Raw genomic sequence first — 22,123 nt, 5'->3', positions numbered from 1 at the left:
AATGTCAGCAGTACGGAGTATGACCATAAAGTGCTAACTTTCTAACACTAATGGGGATCCCAACAAACATTACGCAATAAGAATAGTTGCTAATCAGTACGACAGTGTTTTCCAACTTTTTTTTGGTTAAGCTACCCTATAATTATATTGTGAAATTCTGCGTAACCCCAACCCTCTCTAATAGCACGTCTGAGATCAGATGCATTGTAAGGAACCCCAGCCCTCTCTAATAGCGCGTCTGAGATCAGATGCATTGTAAGGAGCCCCAACCCTCTCTAATAGCGCACCTGAGATCAGATGCATTGTAAGGAACCCCAACCCTCTCTAATAGCGCATCTGAGATCAGATGCATTGTAAGGAACCCCAACCCTCTCTAATAGCGCGTCTGAGATCAGATGCATTGTAAGGAACCCCAACCCTGTCTAATAGCGTGTATGAGATCAGATGCATTGTAAGGAACCCCAACCCTCTCTAATAGCGCGTCTGAGATCAGATGCATTGTAAGGAACCCCAACCTTCTCTAATAGCGTGTCTGAGAGCAGATGCATTGTAAGGAACCCCAACCCTCTCTAATAGCGTGTCTGAGATCAGATGCATTGTAAGGAACCCCAACCTTCTCTAATAGCGTGTCTGAGAGCAGATGCATTGTAAGGAACCCCAACCCTCTCTAATAGCGCATCTGAGATCAGATGCATTATAAGGAACCCCAACCCTGTCTAATAGCGCGGCTGAGATCAGATGCATTATAAATTCTTCTGTATTTGGTAAAATGTTAAAATTAACTTAAAATTACAGGGAACCCTTTCGGGATGCCTGGGCAACCCAAGGGTTCCAAGGAACCTTGGTTGAAAAATACTGGGCTATCATCTGGCTTTGATGATCTTTAAGCTCCTCCAGGGAGTGCAAGGAAAGTCTCTTCTGTGGAGATAAAGACCCTACAAATTTAACATGGGAGATGTGAATAGGTCTGTAGGCTCATACTACAGTACTTTAAAGTCACATTTGATGTACAGTAAGTAGAATTAGCCTTGATGTGCTAGAAGTGTACATATATGTACCATATCATTGTTGTTGAGCATGTTCATTTTGATTGAAGGAGAGGAGACATTTGTTCAAACATGGCCTGCAATTGCAAGTTTTTATGGAAAAAAATAAAAATGACTTCTAGATATCACCGACAGTGTATCGATTTATTTTAATGTGCTGGAATGGGGTTTTATGGGTTACGTGGCTTCTCCGATTACTTTTCTTATGGACACGAGTCCATAGGGTGTACGAGACATTTATATTCTTGGGTTGCATAAAGCAGGTGGGGCTCAACTTCAGTCCTCAAGCCCCCCCAACTGGTCAGGTTTTCAGGATACCCCTGCTTCAGCACAGGTGGCGCAATCAGAGGCTGTCAAACACTGAGCCTCTGAGCCATGTGTGCTGAAGCAAGGACTGATTGAGCCACCTGTGCTGAAGCTGGGATATCTGGAAAACCTGACCTGTTGGCGTGGGGGGCTCGAGGACTGGCGTAGAGCTCCCCTGGCATAAAGTACTGAAAACCAATCAAGGCTCCTATCTGCCTAATTGGCCTAAATCACTTATACGATGTTCCGATTGGTCTGTACATGTTGAGGTCCTTCATTGAAGATAGAGACCACAATAGTTGAGCCATGTTTTCAGTTATGAATGCGGTTTGTGCCAGGTGCAGAACATGAAGTTTTGGAATGTGAGAAATGCTATCTATTTAAAAATAAGGGCAATCAAGCATCAGTGTAATGTTACTTCTAATCATACATGTTTTATGTACGGTAGTTAAACCTGCAGACCAAGCAATAGCCTACGTGTGTTTTTTTAAAAATAAATCAGTTCTGTACTATAAGAAAATACGGTACTAGTAGCATTTTTTTAAACAACTCTGAATTACATTTTCAATGTATTATAATGTAACAAGCCTTTTTTGTTTCTATAGCAACCACTTACAAAGTCACAGGTACTGAGCCAATAATGCAGCCATTTAGTGAACCCCCGAGCCGAATCTTCGCCAATCGATCACAGGAGACCGGATCGATCGGTAACTTGACTAATTACTTATTGTGTGGATTGTATTGAAGCACATATTAAAGGGGAATTTTTTTTTTTTTTTAGCATCAGCTTGGACTGCTGATTTACGAGAAAGAAAGCTTCATATTAAGGGCAACTTGCCATGGCTGCTTCATAGAATACAAATATAGTGATGGTTTTAGAATGGTGTTGTTGCTTTGTGATGTTGGCACTGTTGTATGTACCGTTGTGTAAGATATAGCATTCTTAGGACTAACCAATTATTCCCTCACCACTGTGATCTTGTGATTTTAGACTATAAGTGGTTTTATATATCAGCGCTTAATCTGGAGGCAAAGTTTTGGATTTAGTCTTCGTTAAAAAAAAATAGGTATATAATTGTCCATTATAACGTGGCTATCCATTATATATTGGTGTTAACATCTGTGTTTTGTTGCTCAAGGTTATTTGCATCGCTACTTTCAGGAGGCAGGTTTAGCCTAGTTTAAGACAGCAAGTTGATTATATATTATAAAAGATCACGAAGTGTTTTCATGGGTGAATAGTAATTACTCGGTAATGGTTTAAAAAAAAAAATACATTTCCTGAAGGAACATAAAGCAGTTTTTTTTTTAGTCAAGAGTACATTAAAAGGATTATCATGTAGAATTGAGTTTTAGAGAACACTAAAATGGATCCCAAATGAGCTTACTGTATAAGAAGGGATGCTATCACTTTAATGGAAAGTGCATGGTCTGACAGCTCAACATGCAAATAGTCTATGTAGAGAATCCAGCTAAGAAGTTTTCCATTTCAATAAGAAGGACAGAGACGACATTTTTCTTTTCCTGGTCTTAATGGGATACGAGTTTTGCCTGCTCCCTGCATGGAAAGGTAACACTGCCAACATTTTAAAGATAAATACATCCTTCTGAATCATTAAAGACCTATGTTTTATCACACCTACTGCAGGTCAGCAGCAGTTTTATCTATTAAAAGTACAGCAGCACCTTTCTTAGAACGTGACAGGCAGCATATATTCCTTAAGATGAGCTCACGTTTATGAACCTTCAGCGAGTCCTGTTCTAAAAGTATTTGGTCCATTGCTAAATATAGGTTATAATGCAAAACTACTTTTGTATAGTGAAATAACGTTTAATGTATCAAAAAGCAATTGTCACACTTTGGCTAACCCTAGGGTGACCAGATTTTGAAAATGAAAAACCGGACATTTTTTTTTTAATTGTAGTACACTTATACTTTACTACCATTAGTCCTTGTTACGTGTGTGTGTGTGTGTGTGTGTGTGTGTGTGTGTGTGTGTGTGTGTGTGTACCTCACTAATCGAAGAAAAAAAAACCGAGATGTGAATGATTCTATACCACTTAACCAGTGTCAGGATGCACCCGCTTCACAATTTCTAAAGCAGCAATCCCACCTGGGATCTTACCTGATCCGCAGTCCCTCAAGGTACTATACTGGAGGGGAGGTGTTCCCTACCTGTCTTCCGATGTCTCCCGCGTGAATCTTGAGTCAGATCTGGAAGAAAGCAGAATAGGTTATTTCGGTGTAGGTATACGGCAGTTAAGATAAGACATAGAGGGTGAGAGAAAGAGAGAGAGAGAGAGAGAGACAGGGGGAGAGGGAGAGAGAGAGACAGGGGGAGAGAGAGGGACAGGGGGAGAGGGATTGACAGGGGGAGAGGGAGAGACATGGGGAGAGGGAGAGAGAGAGACAGGGGGAGAGGGAGAGAGAGAGACGGGGAGAGGGAGAGAGACAGGGGGAGAGGGAGAGAGAGAGACAGAGGGAGAGAGAGAGACAGGGGGAGGGGGAGAGACAGGGGGAGAGAGAGACAGGGGGAGAGAGAGAGGGGGGGAGAGAGAGAGACAGAGGGAGAGAGACAGGGAGAGAGAGAGACGGGGAGGGAGAGAGATGGGGAGGGAGAGAGAAGGAGAGGGAGAGAGACGGGGAGGGAGAGAGACGGGGAGGGAGAGACGGGGAGGGAGGGAGAGAGACGGGGAGGGAGGGAGGGAGAGAGACAGGGAGGGAGGGAGAGAAAGAGACGGGGGAGGGAGGGAGAGAGAGACGGGGAAGGGAGGGCGAGAGAGAGACAGGGACAGAGAGAGAGAGGGAGACAGGGACAGAGATAGAGAGGGAGAGAGGGGGAGACAGGGAGTGAGGGGGAGACAGGGAGTGAGGGGGAGAGAGGGGGAGAGAGGGGGAGACATGGAGTGACAGGGAGTGACAGGGAGAGAGGAGACACACACACACACACACAGACTTGTACACACACACACACACACTGGTACACACACACATACTAGTACACACACACACTGGTACACACACACACACACACACACTGGTACACACACACACACACACACACACTGGTACACACACACACACACACACACACACACTGGTACACACACACACTGGTACACACACACACACTGGTACACACACACACTGGTACACACACACACACTGGTACACACACACACACACTGGTACACACACACTGGTACACACACACACACACTGGTACACACACACACACACACTGGTACACACACACACACACACACACACTGGTACACACACACACACACTGGTACACACACTGGTACACTGCACCCACCCCCGCGCTCATCTCCCGCACCAAGGGGGGGGGGTGGATGGGAGCGCCGGGCCCGGGATGCAAAGGTACAAACTGCCGCCCACCCCCTCCTCCCCTCCCCCGGCGGGCAGCCACGGGATCCCTGGGCAGAATGGGGGGACACCGCGCTGCCACCACTGCCCGCCCCCGCACCAAGGGGACTGGAGCGCCAGGACAGGAGGCAAAGGTGGAGGCAAAGGAAGAAAAACCCACCTCCTATCACCCCGGGCGGGCAGAGGGGGGAGACACCGCGCAAAGGAGCCAGGAGCGGGCAGACACACACCACGTGTGCTCTGCCGCAGGAAGCGGAAGTCCCGCCCCCAGGCACCCTGGTCCTGCCCCCGCCCACCCCCAGGCACACCAACCCTGCCCCCCCCACCCACACCGACCCTCCCCCCCCCTCCCCACAGGCATACCGACCCTGCCCCCCCCCCCCAGGCACCCTTCCTTTCCATTCCCACATGCCGGGCCTTGGAGAACGATGATGCCGTGGGCGGAGCTTAATGCCGGGACGCAGGGGATTGGCCAAGGTAGCAAATGCTGGGGGGGCGGGACTTTGTTCAATGCCGGGCCGCATCCTCCAATCAGCAAGGCCCAGCATGTTTCTACAGGAGAAGCCCAACCCCTGGCATTAAAAAAAAAATACTCACCGCCGGGCTGCTGCAATCTCCTCCGCGCCGCCGCTCACTCGCGCACCGCAGCTAATTACTCGCGCACCGCCGCGGACATTAAAAAAAACGGGAACACACGGGGAAAAAACGGGACATTTCCGGGACACACAGGAAACCGGGACAGCAACCGAAAAACCGGGACTGTCCCGGCAAAAGGGGGACGGGTGGTCACCCTAGCTAACTCCCCCCCCCCATTGTTTAAAATGCCTAAAAACACAGGGGAAATATTCTCAAAGGAGTTCTAACATATGGGGTGTCCAGGCATTTTAAACTAAAGCATAATAATAATATGGACCCATGTGGACTCCGCGTGACGGATATAGAACATGTTGAGATGGGAGTTAAGAGAGGAAACAGATTCCTTAAATTACACCAGAGAGAAACCTTCTGGATACACGAATTAGGTACTCTTTCACCAAAAGGTCTACATGAAGAAATTGATCTAGTTTCAGTTTTATGATAACAAATTCTAAGTATATACTTTGGAAGGCCTCCCGCATAGTAAGGTACTTCAAGTAATTCCTCTCATACCAATTTCACTCAAATTTGACATGTATGGAAGTTAGGAATGTAGGGTGTAAGTAGCTTTTTTACATTTCCCTAGGATCACACACTTTCTCCATACTATGGGGAAGGTGTGTAATGACTCGAGTTGATGTTTTTAAAGAGTTTACATCGTGTAGTTTTTGGCGTTTATTATATCATACACATACACATTTTATATTACTTATTACAGCAAAAAAAAAGTTAATCCATGTGTCACTATCTTATTATGAGAATGTTTAATATTTTTTTAGTATTATTATGAGTACATATTCGGATACTATTTGACTGCATGCATTTCTATAATTAAATATTTTTTTATTGTGTGTATGTATTAATAATTATGACGTATGCATCTAATGCATGAAGTATGTATGGTTATGCCTAGTATATGCATCTTGATTACTTGCTCTAATACTTCTGTTTTACATTTTGTCCGTACTCAACTTATACCTTATTCATACCAGAGGGGACTAAGACTATTCAAGTCAATTAGATGTGAGTGGATAATGCAGATCACCCCATGGGTGGTGTTACCAAGCAGGTATAGGACAATGACAAACTTGGTGTCATTTTTTATAGTCAGTGTTTTTACTCACTGAGCCACTCCTTCAGTAGGGTGAAGTGTTTCAACTTTATTTAAAACAGGGATATGTTGTTAACTGTTACATACGCCCATAACATATATTTTCTTTAACTGTGCATGCAATGTCTTGTATATAATGTAAACCCTGCTCATTATGTAACTGTATTTGTAACCATGTATTATTTGTCTTAACTCTGTGCCCAGGACAAACTTGAAAACGAGGGGTAACTCTCAATGTATTACTTCCTGGTAAAATATTTTATAAATAAATAAATAAATAAGATTGCTTTTAGAATCTGTAACACACAAACCGAGTAAAACATCTGCCAAGCAATCTTACTTAATAAACTGCTCTGCAACTTCTTAGGTACGGTCCCAACGCATCTGGTAGATATATCCCAAAGAGAAGCTACAGTACGAGTGTTAACTTTTTTGTTTTTAGTAAAGTGCTGCTCCCGTTTATGGTATCTAACAGGAGGCAGGTTGACAGGGCTGGAATTAGAGAAATGTTTCTAATCAAAGTGTGGAAGTTGTAAGCCACAGTCTATCCATATGCATAGAAGAAGGCTAATTCCATATTCCCAAAATGACAGTAAATAATTACATTTAGGGACGTGCAGTTTGTTTCCCCAAAAGTAGCATATCTAATGAGCTTGCTAAAGTAGTTAATGCATTCACGTTATGCATCCAGCACCAAATGGAAATGAAGAATGTTTTATTTAATAGATTTTTTCCAGTTGAGTTTGCAGCTGACAGGTTGAGCCCTGTTTCCCCATGCATTTGTCTTGTTTTAAGGGGACCAACCCAACTCTGAGCTTTGAGACCCAGGTTCGCTACAAGCTGTAACATGCCTTAACTTCCTTTCATTTTCAATGGGAGTTAACCCAGGGGTTCTCAACTCCAGTCCTCAGGACCCTGCAACAGGTCAGGTTTGCAGGATATCCCTGCTTCAGAAGATTGAGCCCCCTGTGCTGAAGCAGACTTCGACTGAGCCACTGAAGTAGGGATATCCTGAAAAGATGACCTGTAGGGGGGAGTCTTGAGGACGGAAGTTGAGGACCCGAGTTAAAGCATGCAAAAAGTAAGCAGCCTTTAGTGAATCTGGTCCTAACCATTGTCTGAATATACAGTATTTTTTTACATTTGCAAACATGTACCTTCATGACCTGAGAGCCCCTCCCCACGACATCTGGTCGGGGGATATGGCCACAGCTTTTATTAAAATACACATAAGGCCAAAGACCCTCAAATCATGGCCCTCAAGCCAGGAACGCCCAAGGTCCCAGCTGCTCACCTGACTCCACGTCAGTACCCGGGGGCCACGAGATGAGCCTTACCCCAAGCACAATGAGCCCTGCGCTCTCGCCCACCATGCACCACCCAGCATTAGCGTAGTACTGCGCCCCGTCAAGGTATCCTGCACTTACACACCCCCTCCCCTCAACCAGCAACCGAGGCAACATAATGCCCCAACAGACACCTCAAAATATTAATATATTCAACTTCATTATATATGTAGGGTTTTTTTTCTCTCCATATAAAGTATGACGCGCACAGAACAGCATTTAACCAAAAGGTGAGGGAGGGCAACAATACTCAGTGAGGGGCACGGAATGATTTCCCGCCCCACAGCACTTGCCTACATTCCCTACCCCCAGCCGAACCCCTCCCCACTCCGGAGTGTCACTGGTAACCATGGGGGTGACGGGGGCGGGAGGGGGGTGACGACATGAAGGGAGGGAAGCCTGGGCCTTGCTGTCATGCTGCACTTCACTGAGGGCCTCAGCGCTTTCTTTTTATGCATCTGTAAACTAACACTATATTAAAGCAATGGCAACATTGTAACATTATAATTATGAACACGTTTATGAAGTATGATTATGTGATTCTAATTTACTACGGATGCCACATTCACCCAATGAAGTAAAAGTGGCCCGTAAACATGAATTTAAATGAAGATTATTGAAATGTGCTCAACAGCCAAGGGTGCGCACACTTTCTGCGTTGCGCCCCCTGCTCAGCCCCAGTGCTCGCGACCCCCCCTTACCCCTCCCCACTTACCTAGGAACCGGTATCAAAAGACGCAGCGGGGTCGTGTAACGTCACGTCGCATGAGTGGCCATGGCGATGTGTCGCCCGAAGCCAAGGAAGTTACAGTGGTCTTGCGCGCTGCCCGGCATTTAAAATACAAACTGCAGGGGGGTGATAATATAAAATCTAAGGGGGGCACTTTCACTGGGGTTTTTGGTTCTTAAAAAGGTTTGTGTTTTGCATTTGTAAATATCTATGGAAAGAAACCTCAAAATGAGCTCGAACATTTTGGAAATAAAAATATCGCCTGTGAGCACATTCACATGTCTCAGACAGGTCTGCAACCCTGCCTTTCCCCCATTATCTTACAATGCTTTCACTGCAGCCAGGGATTCTGGGAAACGAGATGCAAATGAGCACTCAGACAGTGCCACGTTTTGTTTCAAATCCATTTTAACATGGAGCCCTATGAGTTTATGCCTGCCGCAATACACAGCTTTTCAGCACAGCCTGGGTTACAGAAGTGCATAGACAGTAACCCTACTCACAGACAGCTGTTTTGACCATTTGGGTCCCATCAGTGTGAGGCTGGTTATACTGGCTTTGCAATGTGAAGTTGGGATAAGTTTCAACCACACATTAAATAAATAAGTTCTGATGGGTTAAAAAAAAAAAAGTGACAAAACTCTCCCCCACACGGACAAACGTTGGCATATTTTTGGGAAACTCTACCTTTTGTGCATACGTTTGCGAGCTTTTGGGGGGGGTTTGAATTGGTTTGCAAACCCGAAAGTTTGCCCAGTTTCTAATAAATAAATAAATAAATGATTCCAAGCACACGCCTTTCTCCGATTCTGGCTCAAATTTTACTTCGATTCAAAAATAGCTGTTTCCAACATTGGACATTCAAACGAATTAAACATTTCGGAAACGTTATTTCTCAAACCCATGAATTTCCTGATAATTAATAAAAAAAAATCTAACAATGAAAATATTAAAATCATGTTGGTAACGATTAGAAATATTGTTTGACATTAATACACTGCAGACCAGGGGTGCGCAAACGTTCCCCGCTGCCTGCTCTCCCTCCCGGCTCGCGCCCCTTCCTTACCTTGTCTTTGGCGTCAAATGATGCTGCGGGGGTCACGTGACATCACGTCGCCATGGCGAGTCCACGGAGCTGAAAATAATACGGTTCGGCTCCGGAGACCCCCTGCTTCAATTCGATGTTTTAAAAAAATCCTGGAAAACAAAACACGCCAGCTTGGATTACCCCTTTAAAACTCTTACTGTGCATGAGCCCATGAGAAGGGATTGAAATGAAGTCCAATACCCAGCGATATTGAGCTACCATCAAAAACGACATTACGATTATTATACATTACCTATTAGTAGCAAAGATTTATATTACAGTACATGGGAACTTTTGACATCATTGCTTGAAATTCAGATAGTAACTACCATAGATCTATATAATTGCCAAACCCCCTCATGCAGATATGGTCAGTAACACAAGATTCCATCATGCTTATAAACATTATTAATCCGCAAAAATAATGCATCACAATATTTTTTTCCCAAACACCCAAGTATTCTTGACAATTTATCAATCTTTAGTGATCCCGGGCTAGAGTCTGAGACTTCATCTTCTCCACCTCTAAATGAGCTTGAGAGACTTTACCAAACTGGCCCTATATACTTTGCTAGCAGAAATGTTTCTTAAAACATTTGGGAAGCGGAGTAGAAGGGAGCGGCGTGCGACAGACTACATTTGATCTGTGTGTACTGCTTTGAACATCAAATGGCAATTTGGCAATAGACACCGGAATTCTATTAAGGTTGCTAAATATGCATTAAGTGCTTTTTCTGCAGAGACACAAAGTCAATTTTTTTCATACCACCTCTGGAAAGTGTATCGAGAAGGTGAATGCACATAAAACTATTTTGTCTGGGTCTTTTACATTCTGATACCATGAATCATTCTGCTTGTAGATAGGTGAAACTGCAGAACAGAATCTAGTGCCGGCTAGGGGAATCATATTTTTGTATAATATAAGGTAATGTCCAAAAAGATCTTTCGAAGGTGTAACGTTATTTCAGTACTGCAGATATGTGAAGCACGAGTACCCCAGCACCCACTGAAGGCGCAATCCAAGCAATATCCTAAAAAAATATCTTAAAAAAAAGTTTACATCGGTTATGTAGTATTATATAATACTACATTTTTTTACATTTTATTAAACTCAATGCCATTTTTTATTACTTTTAATATACCGAGCATCCTTTGATTTCTAGGTTTTAGCCCACCTACCCAGCAGTGCAAGATCTTTGTAACACTTTCCTGTTTGTGGTTATTTGTTGCCAATATTCCCAGCAATTTAAGTTGTAAACTGTCACAATAGGCAATGTTACCTCAGTAATATCAGGATACATTGTAGCTGCTGAGTTACACTGACCGAAGGATTGATTTGAAACAGAAAGGCAGCCATTACATGAATCCAGGGTCTTTGCTGATCGATCACAGGAGAACGAATCAATTAGCAGTGTAGGTAATTTGTTTTCAATAAAGGTAATCAAAGGATCACACACACACACGCACACGCACACGCACACGCACACGCACACGCACACACACAGTAGTATTAGGAATAGAAAAAATATTTCACCATTGAAAGTGCAGCGGACCCATGCAACAGTCTCCCAGGAAAGTTTGCAGAGCTCGAATGAAATACTTGAAGACGCACGGGTATCATAAATATTGGGCAAAGGAAAGAATCACCGGACCCCGTTTTAGCAAATTGGGAATATGGGCAGATTAGGAGGGCTAAATGGTTCCGATTTGGTTTATTTATCTTGGTAACTCATTCAAACTGTATGCTCTTTCTTTGGCTGGGGCCAGGGTGCCGCAGACCGTGCGGAGGCGTCCGCACGCTGAGTGAACCGACTGCCTTAAGGCAGTGTCCGTGTCCATGCAGCGTGCAGGTGCGGTTCGCCCAATGAGGATGAACCAGCTCCGTGACATCACTCGGAAAGCCCCCCACGTCTCGTCCACCATGGCCAGGGAAAGCCCCCGCTTTTCCTCAGCCTCCGCACGGCTGAACTTACCATGGACGCGGCCTAACACTACAAATGCAAAGGAGGCCTGTTTATGGACAGTGTCAGGAGTTGGTAGAAAAGATGCCTTTACTGGCCAACCTGTACTAGAAATCTTACCTTTCAAGGCCATTCAAGCCTTTTTCTTTAGGCATGCTCTATTCTTTCATATTTGAAAGCAAATAAACTGTTTTAAAAAAAATACATTGGTGCCTTAACATAATGTATTGCCTGCTTTTCAAATATGCATTAGTGACCTAGCTATTTTCTACTCAACTCTAATATCAATATGCTTTTTTGCTTTCAGTGCTAAAATTGACCCATTTTGAACAAGCCTTATTTTTTGGTTCAAAGAACGCATGGTGAAAATACTGGGAATGAAAGAACAAAGTAACTAGTTAAACAATCGGCTTCCATTATGCAACATCGTGATATGAAATCTAACATCTTCCCCAAAGCCTTATGAAACTGATGTTGTAGCTTGGGGGCTGGGTTTATACATTTTTACCTTATACAAATGTATGTTACTGACTTTGTATGTACCGCACCTCTACCCCCAAAATACTGTCGTTTCTACAGTCCTGCGTCGGAGTCATAAATGTTAACTAATGTGGCACCCAACTTAATTGTTCAATGTTTGTAGCTAAATTAAAGGAAACGCAAAAGGATGCATGTTTATGGGACACTGAAATTAAAATCTGAAATGTTCCAATACTTTGAAATGACCACATTGTACAGTCTCCTCTGCAAGTTTCTCTCCGAGCAGATTATTGCAACTTAAAATATCCCCGTTGCTAAAAATCCCAAGTGACAAGACTGGTTTCTGTGCCAAATTAATGGTCAATTACTCGTCGGGAAAGGCTTCAGACAGCACTTTCCAAACCGTACAAAAGCCAACACGGGACATTTTTATAACCTGGTTACCTCCTTTTCTTATGGCAATACACACAAAAGGCAGGAAAAACTTTCAAAGTATTTAACCCTTTACTCTCTCTCTCCCCCCGCCCCCCAAGGACAGGACTCTATACAGGGAAGTGCATTTGCAAGCAGACTTGTGCAATGAAGGGGTTAATTGCGGAAGATGTAAAGCCATCTGGCTGGAAGCATTGTGTACAGCACACACACAATGTTAAGGAAATAAACCAATTACATGTGCTTCACGGGAGGTGGGGACTGACCTTTGTGTATAATTAGTTCTTTTATTTAAAGCAAAGATTTTTCAATGGAATAACCAATTAGTTGTCATAAATGGCAAATTGAAGATTTTTCGACTAGATCCCTAGGGGAATGTTGAAGGAGGTCCGTCCCCTACACACTTTGTACACTTCCTCCCCCCCTCCCCCTCATTAGGCCTGTTCTTAGTTCTCTGCGTGGTAATAAGCAGCGCAGTGGCTGGCACTTAAACCGCTGTAAACCCCACTAACAAGGTATAAAATGCAGGTGACATTGAACTGCCTTCAGCTGCAGCTCCTTTAATGTGAAGCTTTCTGGGAGTCATTTGCAGGGTGTGGAGCCAAAGGGTCTGCAAATCAGCTGTGTGGGACCCGACTGTATAAAACATTAGACGGCAGAAAGCCCTTCAGGCATATATCATTAGCCAACAGCCTTGTACAAACATTTTCAGGCCAATTAATGCCAGGCATGTCTTGGATTGGGACTCATTTTTAAGTTCTCCTACGGAGCCACAGAGACTCGGAAGGTTTGTTGGCATTTTCTGTTATCGAAAATGAAACACTTTAAAAATAACTATTACATTTAACCCTTCAGCAGGTGGGGGGGTGTGTAGTGCATATGTATGAGAGATATAGATCTATATGTGTGTGTGTATGTGTGTGTGTGTGTATATAGATATAGATATGTAGCCCCGGTCTTATTTTGCCTCCAGACACCCCCTCTGTAGCGTGCCGAGCAATCGCGGGTGCCGCCGGAGGCAGCGACCGACCCGCCGGCACAACGCAACGGTGGGGGCCGGAGCAGGGAGCGCTCAGAGTCCCCGGAGTCTCTGCAGCGTACCCGGGTAACGGGGGCCGCCATGACAGGTTGCGCGAGCGTGCGCATTGGTCGCGCAGGCGCAGTAAGGGTAGCGCACGCGGCCCCAATGCTAAAGAGGTCCTGAGTGGACTACAATTCCTAGCAGACTCTGGGGATTGCCCTTTCACCCACATCACGTGCTGCCAGCCAGCAAATAGGGTTTTGCAGTTTCTCCTGTGGAGGAAGGCTACAATGTTGCGGGGACCACGTTTGGCAGTTGGAGCTGGGAGCAGGAAGGGGACAGAAGGGTGTAGGGAGCAAGTGGCTCCTACACCAGGTAAGGTAGTTCCCCAGATCCCAGGCAGGCCCCAATCCCCACCAGGGTAGGGGATAGGTACTGAGGGACGGCCCCTAGGTTAGGGACCCTGCCCTTAGGTGTGAGTGTGCAGTCTTGTCAGTGTCACGGCTGTTAGTGCTGTGAGCGCTGACAAGTAGGCACAGTGTGTGTGTGCAGTGCAGTGGGTTGCTGCAGGTTCAGTGTGTGTGCAGTGCGGTTGCTGCAGGTACCAAGTGAGTGCAGTGGGTTGCTGCAGGTTCAGTGTGAGTGCAGTGCGTTTGCTGCAGAGGTTAGGGAGAAGTAGTCAGAGGGGACCCGGGTGCTGGAGAGAGAGGTAGTGTGGGTGCAGGGGGTCAGTGACCCACCTGCATAGGATTGGCTACCCTGTAGACCACTAGGAGTGTTCCCTGAAGACACCAAAGGTTGCTGTGCTGCAGGGATGGCCTATAGTAGTAGCGAGCATCACCCCTTACTGTGTAGACAGCTAGGGACAAAGGGACGAGCGTGCGGAGCAGGCTTGCTGGCGAGTCGTCTGGGACCAGACGGCTGGACATTGAGACCCAGGAGACCGACCGCTGATTCATGTGACACTTTGCGAAGAGGTACCGGTCACCGCCGTGACTGGCAGGTACTATAACAACAAGTGCACCAACACCGGTCAACAGGCGCTGATCCCGCCCTAAACTTAACTCTTTAGGAACACTGAGCGAGTGGTTAAAGAACTGAGCCTATACCATCACATTAATATATATATGGACACGGTGTGTGGGGCACGCGGTGAGGGGACGGAGACGTTGCTCCTGATGAGTGGCCGAGCCACTAAGGTTACACGTTAAGGTTATACCGTTAGAGTATAAGTGTACATGTTAGTAAAACAGTTACAATCATATGGTGTTGTATGTTTCTTGCCCAAGGGAATCTCACACCACGGGGATCCTGGGTAAGTGGAATCGCTGCGCTATGTAAGTGTATGAGTGTTACCCCAGGCTCCCAGCTAGCGCAGGCTCAGATCTCCTGGAGCCGCAGGTGTTGTACAGTGACCAGTAGTTCCTTTGAGAGGGTTCAGAAAAAGGTCGACAGATATATAGCCCATGTACCCCCACCCAATCGCATATCGGGTACCCTAGGGTGTCTCAAGGTCTGGCTACATGTCTCTTTGTGGTGCATACCTGCTGGGAACAGGAGGGCCTGAGTCTCCTGCGACAGGTGTCTGGGGTGGATGCCTTTGTTCTCCTTCAATGGTGCAGCGCCTCTAGGGATACGGGGTGGAATCCCTACCACAGAATCCCCTCCAGGGGATGAGAGATTCCAGTCTCCACACAAGTTTCTTTCTATTAGCAGCAGCTCTTTATTTGTCTCTTTATCCACAGCTTACAGACAGGTATCACGTAGGAATCAGCAGCCAGCTGTACTCCCTTAGGATGTCCCTGCCTCCCCTCTGGGCCTCATGGGCACCCAGAGTGGGGCTAGCTCTTCCCTTACCCCCAAGGCAGGGAAGAGGTACATAGTCCACCTATAACTCAATATCAGCTCTACTCATCTAGCTAACTCGTCACATGCTGGACTAGAACACAACTTGTTTCACTAAATAGGAAGTGCACTGCACTTTATGGTTTCACCGCCCCTATGTACGTATATATATGTATATATATATGTATATATATATATATATATATATATACATATATATATATATGTATATATATATATATATATATCAAGAATGCTTTTATTTGTGCGAGCTTTCGAGATGTTACATTGAGATCAGTATCGCGAAAGCTCGCACAAATAAAAGCATTTGGTTAGCCACAGAACAGTATCATCTACTCGTTCATGATTATTATAGCTCGGCTAACACGGTACATTTACAACTCAGCCCCCTTATATATATGCTGTGTTTGGGGTCCAAAGAATCACATTGCGTTATAAGCAGATTGCGTTAGAAATAATATACAATTGTATGCATAGTACAATAAAGTATTTAAGATACCAATAATCGTGTTGTAACGTATTCATAAATACGAAAATTGGGAGCCACGCTTGCATCGCGTTATAAGCGGATTAGAGTTGTAACGGATCGCGTTATAACGGGGTTATACACGCATACAAAAGTCTGACATCACAAGGATACAGAACTTAAAAATGGCAGCGGGCCACACATATCGCAGGAAGAAATTGTCACCATGAAGCAAATAATGGTCCATTATTGAACCGAACTTCCAAATACAGGACAGTTCGGTTCAATACTGGACACCTGGCAAACCTAAAAGTAATGTAACTGGCCTTGATTTGGCGTTTGCACATATCAAATGAAGTGATAATTAAATACATCACACAGGACCATATCAAGGACAAACGCCACAGGTTTGCGCTGGACATAGGAATACAGCACCACACAGGTCAGTAGTATCAACATTATTATATTAGAGTCCACATAATCCAACGTCTCAGTCTTCGTACAGGACCTTAACACAGCCCTGAAGACCGCCCTGTACGAGAACCGAAATGTAGCATGATGTGGACCCTAATACAATCGTGTTGATACTACTGCGTTTTATCCTTGATATGGTCCTGGGTGATGTATTTATTTATATATGCATACTGTATCAGTAGCTAAAGTGTCCATCACTAAGAGTTTTCCCAAAAAAATGTTCATTTACATCAGTCTTCTTCCTAAAAGCGAAAGAGACTAGTATTGCACGTCCTAGTGTGGGATGTGACTGAAAACAGGTCATCCACAACACACTTTAAGAAAACTGTTAAATCTCAATTTTGACACATTTTAAGAGCCATTTTGTGGCGCTCGAACTGTAATAATTGCCGATTGAAGAAGTTTCTCAGCCCCTTAAATGTTGGTACTGTTAAATGTTGCTGCTAAAGTATCAGCTTTCTTTTTTTTAGTTTTGTGGCCAGGACTTTATACAATTGCTCAAATGGTGGAAACCCACTTTCTCTCTAAAACGGAAAGACTTGAGGTTATCGCACGGACTCTGCCTTGGATTTACAGTAACTGGAGAGTGTCCTAATCTGCACCATCACAGTTTCATGAATAACCCTCTTAAAGCTGCAGTTCAGTCTTTTTTTTTTTTTTTACATTTATTTTTTTACTTCAATAGTTTTATGTGTGCAATCTCTAATTAGCTAAAGAACTGTATAGCTGCAGGTCAATTCGTTTTCCATGTATTGATAGGTCGAAATTTGGTGACATATTAAAAGCTGGGATTTGTTTATAATCTGCTTGACTGGCAGTGGAAGCTCATGAATATTCATGAGCACTCCTGCACTGACATGTGCTAGAGGGAGGGCAGGGCTAACAAAGAGGTGTGCCAGGGCTTGTGACAGTACATGAAGGGGCAGTGCCTTAGCAAATGGCTGTTAAAATAGAATACAAGAAAATTGGTCTTTCAAAGTTGTTTTTTTAAAAACAGAAAATGCTAAAAGTATTTTTTCTTACTACAGAACTGATTTATTAAAAAAAACACACATGCAGGATATTGACTGAACTGCAGCTTTAACCTACAATGGGTGAGACTTGTAGCTGTAAAGAACTTAATCTATTTTTTTATTTATAAAAATATTTTTTTACCAGGAAGTCATACATTGAGAGTTACCTCTCGTTTTCAAGTATGTCCTGGGCACAGAGTTATAACAAATACATGGTTACATTAAATGAACAGAGGTTATACTGTCAATTCACAGACATTTTATGGACAGATACTGTCGAGTTGGAAAATTGGCTACAGGGGATAAAAGGACTGACGAGTTCAGATTGAAATAGAGAAGCTTTAGCAATTAGATTGTAAGCTCTTCGGAGCAGGGACTGCTTTTCCTAAATGTTACTTTTAAGTCTGAAGCACTTCTTCCCTTTGTGTTATTTATATCTTATTGTGTGTTATTTATATCTTATTTATATGATTGTAACTTACTGCTGTTAAGCGCTACGTACATTAATGGCGCTATACCAATAAAGACATACATACGGCTTTAACATCAAACGGCTCACATCTTATTTGCTGCAATGCGTTACTGACCCACCTGACTGCAAAGGGGTTCATTATATGTAGGGCCGCAGACAGATTTCCTGGGGCCGAGGACTAGAGTTACGTCCGGGCCTCCCCGTGTCGGCGGTATCGCGAGCCCACTCCCCAATTTTACACCTCTTGAGCCCCCTCCATTCCCCCACCCCCCTCTTCCCATTTATTTCTCTCCCCTCGGGCTCACTCCCTCTTCCTCACTCACCCCCTCTCGCTTCGCTTGTATTTCTATCCCCTGCGTCTCACTGTTACTCCCTCCCGCCTCACACTTGCCCCCACCTTCCGTCAATTACCCCACTCTCACTCAATCCACCCCCACAAAATATATACAAAAAGAAAAAACATCCCAATACATAATAAAGACCCCCACCAATCACCCAATACATAATAAGACCCCCACCCACCTGCCCAATACATAAAGACACCCATCCACCCCCCCAATATATAGTAAAAAGACCCCACCCACCCCGAATAAATAAAAAGACCCCCAATACATAATAAAAAGACTCCCAATACATATTAAAAAGAGCCCCACTCCCAACAGATTGGAGACACCCCCCGCCCCAACACAATATAAATACATATAAAAAGACTCCCACTGCACCCCAATACATAAATGCTTACCTTGGGGATAGTCAGGCTGGGCCCAGTGACCCTGACCTCTGGCCAGGTCCGGCTGCCGGTCGCGTCCAGGCCCTGGCTTTCCATCAGCTGGAGGCCTCTTCCTCACTGTGTCCCACGCCGAGCTTCCAAAGTCAGCACGCACCGGAAGCCGAGGCCAAGCTTAGTTCTGGCGCGTCCTGCACCGCAAGCGTTGGAAGCTGGGACAGGGATACAGTGTGAGGAAGAGGTCTGCAGCTGATGGAGAGCTAGGGCCGAGCCGGGACCGGCATTAGGACCTGGCCAGAGGTTGGGGCCAACTTGCAGCGACTGCTTCCGGGCCCCCTCCCACCCCCCCAGCCACCAGGCCCGGTACACCTGTCCCGGCTGTCCCCCCCAGTCGATGTCCCTTATTATATGTACCACATTATTTTAGAGCAGAGATTTTTTAGAAATAGTATGCCATTTACACTTTTCAGGCACTTGTGGGGTTTTTTGTGTGTCTCGTTCTTACAAACAGCAAGTGGGGAAAACAGTTGAGTAGTTGAAAAGTAAATTATATATCAAAATCAGCGGCAATGATTTTGCCATTCTTTTTGTTTTATTATTAGAAACAGTGCAAGACGGGGTCTTCAATAAATACAGAGATTAACACGCAAGGGCCTCTTAGCAGGAAAGATCAAATTGTTACTTGGTGTTTGTAAGAGATGTGTGCAGAGGTTCATATAATGGAGACCGATTTGGGTGAAATTATATCTTGGCTTTATTGAGCCTGTTCGTTTATTCAGGCAAAACATACAAAAAAACAACAAAATAACAATATCCCTTTGTAAGGGCTAACTTACTTCCCCAGACCCTATCTGCAGGACTGGAGGGATATTCCCATTACCAGCCTATCACCCCAAAGTCTCAGGAAGTACCTTAAGCAGGTGGCCCTCCATGTCAGTCTCTGGCAGGTTCCTGGGTCCTCTGTGTCCAGGAAATATAGGTCTCTGGGTGTCTTGCTCTCAGCACAGCCTTTGTGCTCAAGGCAGTGTTTGTGTGCAGGCTTCTCTGCTCTCCTATCAGCCCAAATGTGAGCTAAGGAATCTCTCCTGTCTCTCACATGAGGCTTTTTACAGACCTCATTAGTCCAGGTGGAGACTAGTTAATTGAGTGGCTGCAATCAACTCTCTGTTGGATTCTCAGAGCTCTGAGGCTGCTTTATTTAAACAGGGATATGTCCCTGTTAGTGTTAAAAAAAAAAAAATTTAAATGTAAGGTCCAGCAAAACACTGCAGGATGCAAAGAAAGGTAAAAGCATTCACTTGCATGACGTCCATGAATAGTAAGCCAACCCTTTTCTGTATAGCTGAAACATGTGCACATACAGTACCTCAGCATCTGGTCAAAGTGAATGTCTCCCTTGTTAATTACATACTATGGGCACAAAGGCGGAACTACTGTAGGTATATTTGCTCCTGGGGCAAGTTGCACCAATTACGCCCCTTCCAATTTATAGAACACACCCCACCCCCTCTCCCCACTACCTCTCTTGCCCCCTTCTCTCTCTCTCTCTTTCCTCCTAAGAGGCTGTGACCCAGGGCAGTTTCTCCACTTACCCCATCCCCCTATTTCCACCTCTATTTGGGCTTTTAACATTTGTAAGTGGAATGCTGTTATTTAACAACAGAAACAGTTCGATAGTTCATCTGTTTAACAACATGTAGGAGCAGCTCCATGAGTAAAGACACTGACTCTACAAACAACGACACAGAGTTTGAAGCAGCAGGGCCTGGTTCAATTCCCAGTGTCGGCTCCTTGTGACCCGAGTCACTTTATCTCCCTGTGCCTCAAGCACCAAAATCATAGATTGTAAGCTCACCTGGGCAGGGGCTGTACCTGTAACATTCCTGTGTGCTGCATACTGTGCACTATACTGTAATTGTGAAGCGCTTTGAGTCCCATTGGGAGAATAGCACTATATGAAATAAAGTTATTATTATTATTAAAACTGCTAGAGGCATTCTTCAGCTCTGTTGCCGTTAGGATATTGTCCACCTGCCGTTTCTCTGCAATTTTCTGTTACCGCTCCTTTCGTAAGATTGTCAGTTCTTTAAGACTCTTTAATTCCTTTGAAAAGTAAATGGCAGGTACAGTGTGATACCGTGCAGATAAGGTTTGGCGGCTTTCAATGTGTTACATGCTTCAACAGCTATGCCCATTTGCCTGTTAATTAAAACTTTATGTAGTTACATTTCATCTATATCCAGATTAGCTGATACCGCATGGATGAAAGCGGGAGCAGCAAATACTGCAAAAGATGACCTTTTTTTCCCCATAGTCTGATGGGACATGAAAGACTTCATTATGATTCTTACAGATCCATCACAGACTGAAACATTTGAAAGTAAATACGTATTTTATTTCAGTTCGTAGAGGTCCTTGGTATTTAACCTTTTTAGGTCTGCTTTTAGATTTTAATTATCCTTCAACTAAAAGTACACTTCACAGTCTCATCCTTTTCCTCCTGCATGGAGGCATATATATATATATTTATTTTTGATGAAATTACTGTTCCACTGTCCAAAAACGCTAATGGCACATACAAGAAGAAAAAGTCACGCGTAGGGCACGAGGTAACAAATATCCCTTTCAGAGCACAAATGGGCTGCCTATAATAAAAGAAATGCAGGTGTGTAATAAACAAATAAAACTATTTAGGGAGCACCTGTGTCCATACAACATTTCCCCTAGATCGGCTCATCTCCATTTTCAGATGTAGGAAGTTGGCTATGGGAAAGGCTTCCCTAATGTAACTTCCTTATACTTTTAATTTTTTTTCCTGTACTTGAGGCATTTTTAGGTAACCCTGATCTTGTGTGAGACCCATCAAGAACCACTGACAGCTTTCACGGGGGCCCAGAACTACGGTTGCCCCCTCCCCTCCGCCCCCATCAGCGGCAGCCCAGATTCCATCCCCCTATAATGCTGCTTTACCACCTTCTCCATTCCGAACGTGCCGCGGGTGTTATTCACAAGGAGATCTTTTTTTCTTCTCCACCTCCGCAAGCTTTCAAACCGGGGAGGTGGTTTCTGGTCAGCTTAAAAGGAGGTCGGGGTCAATGCTTAAGGCATCTCAAACAGGCATGCCATCAATTCTATTTTTTTTTTTTTTACCATTTGAATAGATTAACTGTAATGCCAGTCAGCTGCAAAAGTGTACTTACAGGCAGTGTCAAAGCGAGAGTGGCATTTTAAATCATTCATTAGTTACATTGAGGAGGTTTTTACAAAACAGCCACTTTTGAAGCCTTTACAGTTTTTTAAATATGGCTTGACCTGTCTCCATGGTAGCACGGCTACTTTGTTATCAAATGAATCAATACCTCACTGTTTGTGTGAAACTGTCTTAAGTGCTGTTGTCATGTGCTTTTAGCTTTGCCAGGTCAGTTATTACTGTAAAGTACTGTGTGTGTGTGTGTGTGCTAGCAGAGGCCTGAGGGCGGCTTTTAGTAGTTCTACAAAATGTCAAGTGCAGATACACTATTAGTGTTTACTGCACTTATTAAATAAACTTTATTTGTC

The 22,123-nt window shown here is 44.4% G+C and overlaps 1 protein-coding gene across 5 annotated transcripts in view; it reads left to right on the top strand.

Moving 5' to 3' along the window:
• Positions 1-22,123, top strand: part of LMO1 (LIM domain only 1) — a 99,728-nt gene that overhangs the window by 51,282 nt on the left and 26,323 nt on the right. Inside the window, exon 3 of one of the 5 annotated variants that reach the window (XM_075567030.1) lies at positions 1,958-2,059. The exons of the other annotated variants lie outside the window; for them this stretch is intronic. Within the exon in view, the coding sequence (XP_075423145.1) occupies positions 1,993-2,059 (67 nt within the window). The 5' untranslated portion in view covers positions 1,958-1,992. The remainder of the gene's footprint in view (positions 1-1,957; positions 2,060-22,123) is intronic. 5 annotated transcript variants of the gene reach the window in all.

The sequence above is a fragment of the Ascaphus truei genome, chromosome 12 (genome assembly GCF_040206685.1).
Source record: "Ascaphus truei isolate aAscTru1 chromosome 12, aAscTru1.hap1, whole genome shotgun sequence".
NCBI lineage: Eukaryota > Metazoa > Chordata > Amphibia > Anura > Ascaphidae > Ascaphus > Ascaphus truei.
The sequence above is the reverse complement of the archived record's forward strand: the minus strand, read 5'-3'. Positions and strand labels throughout refer to the sequence as shown.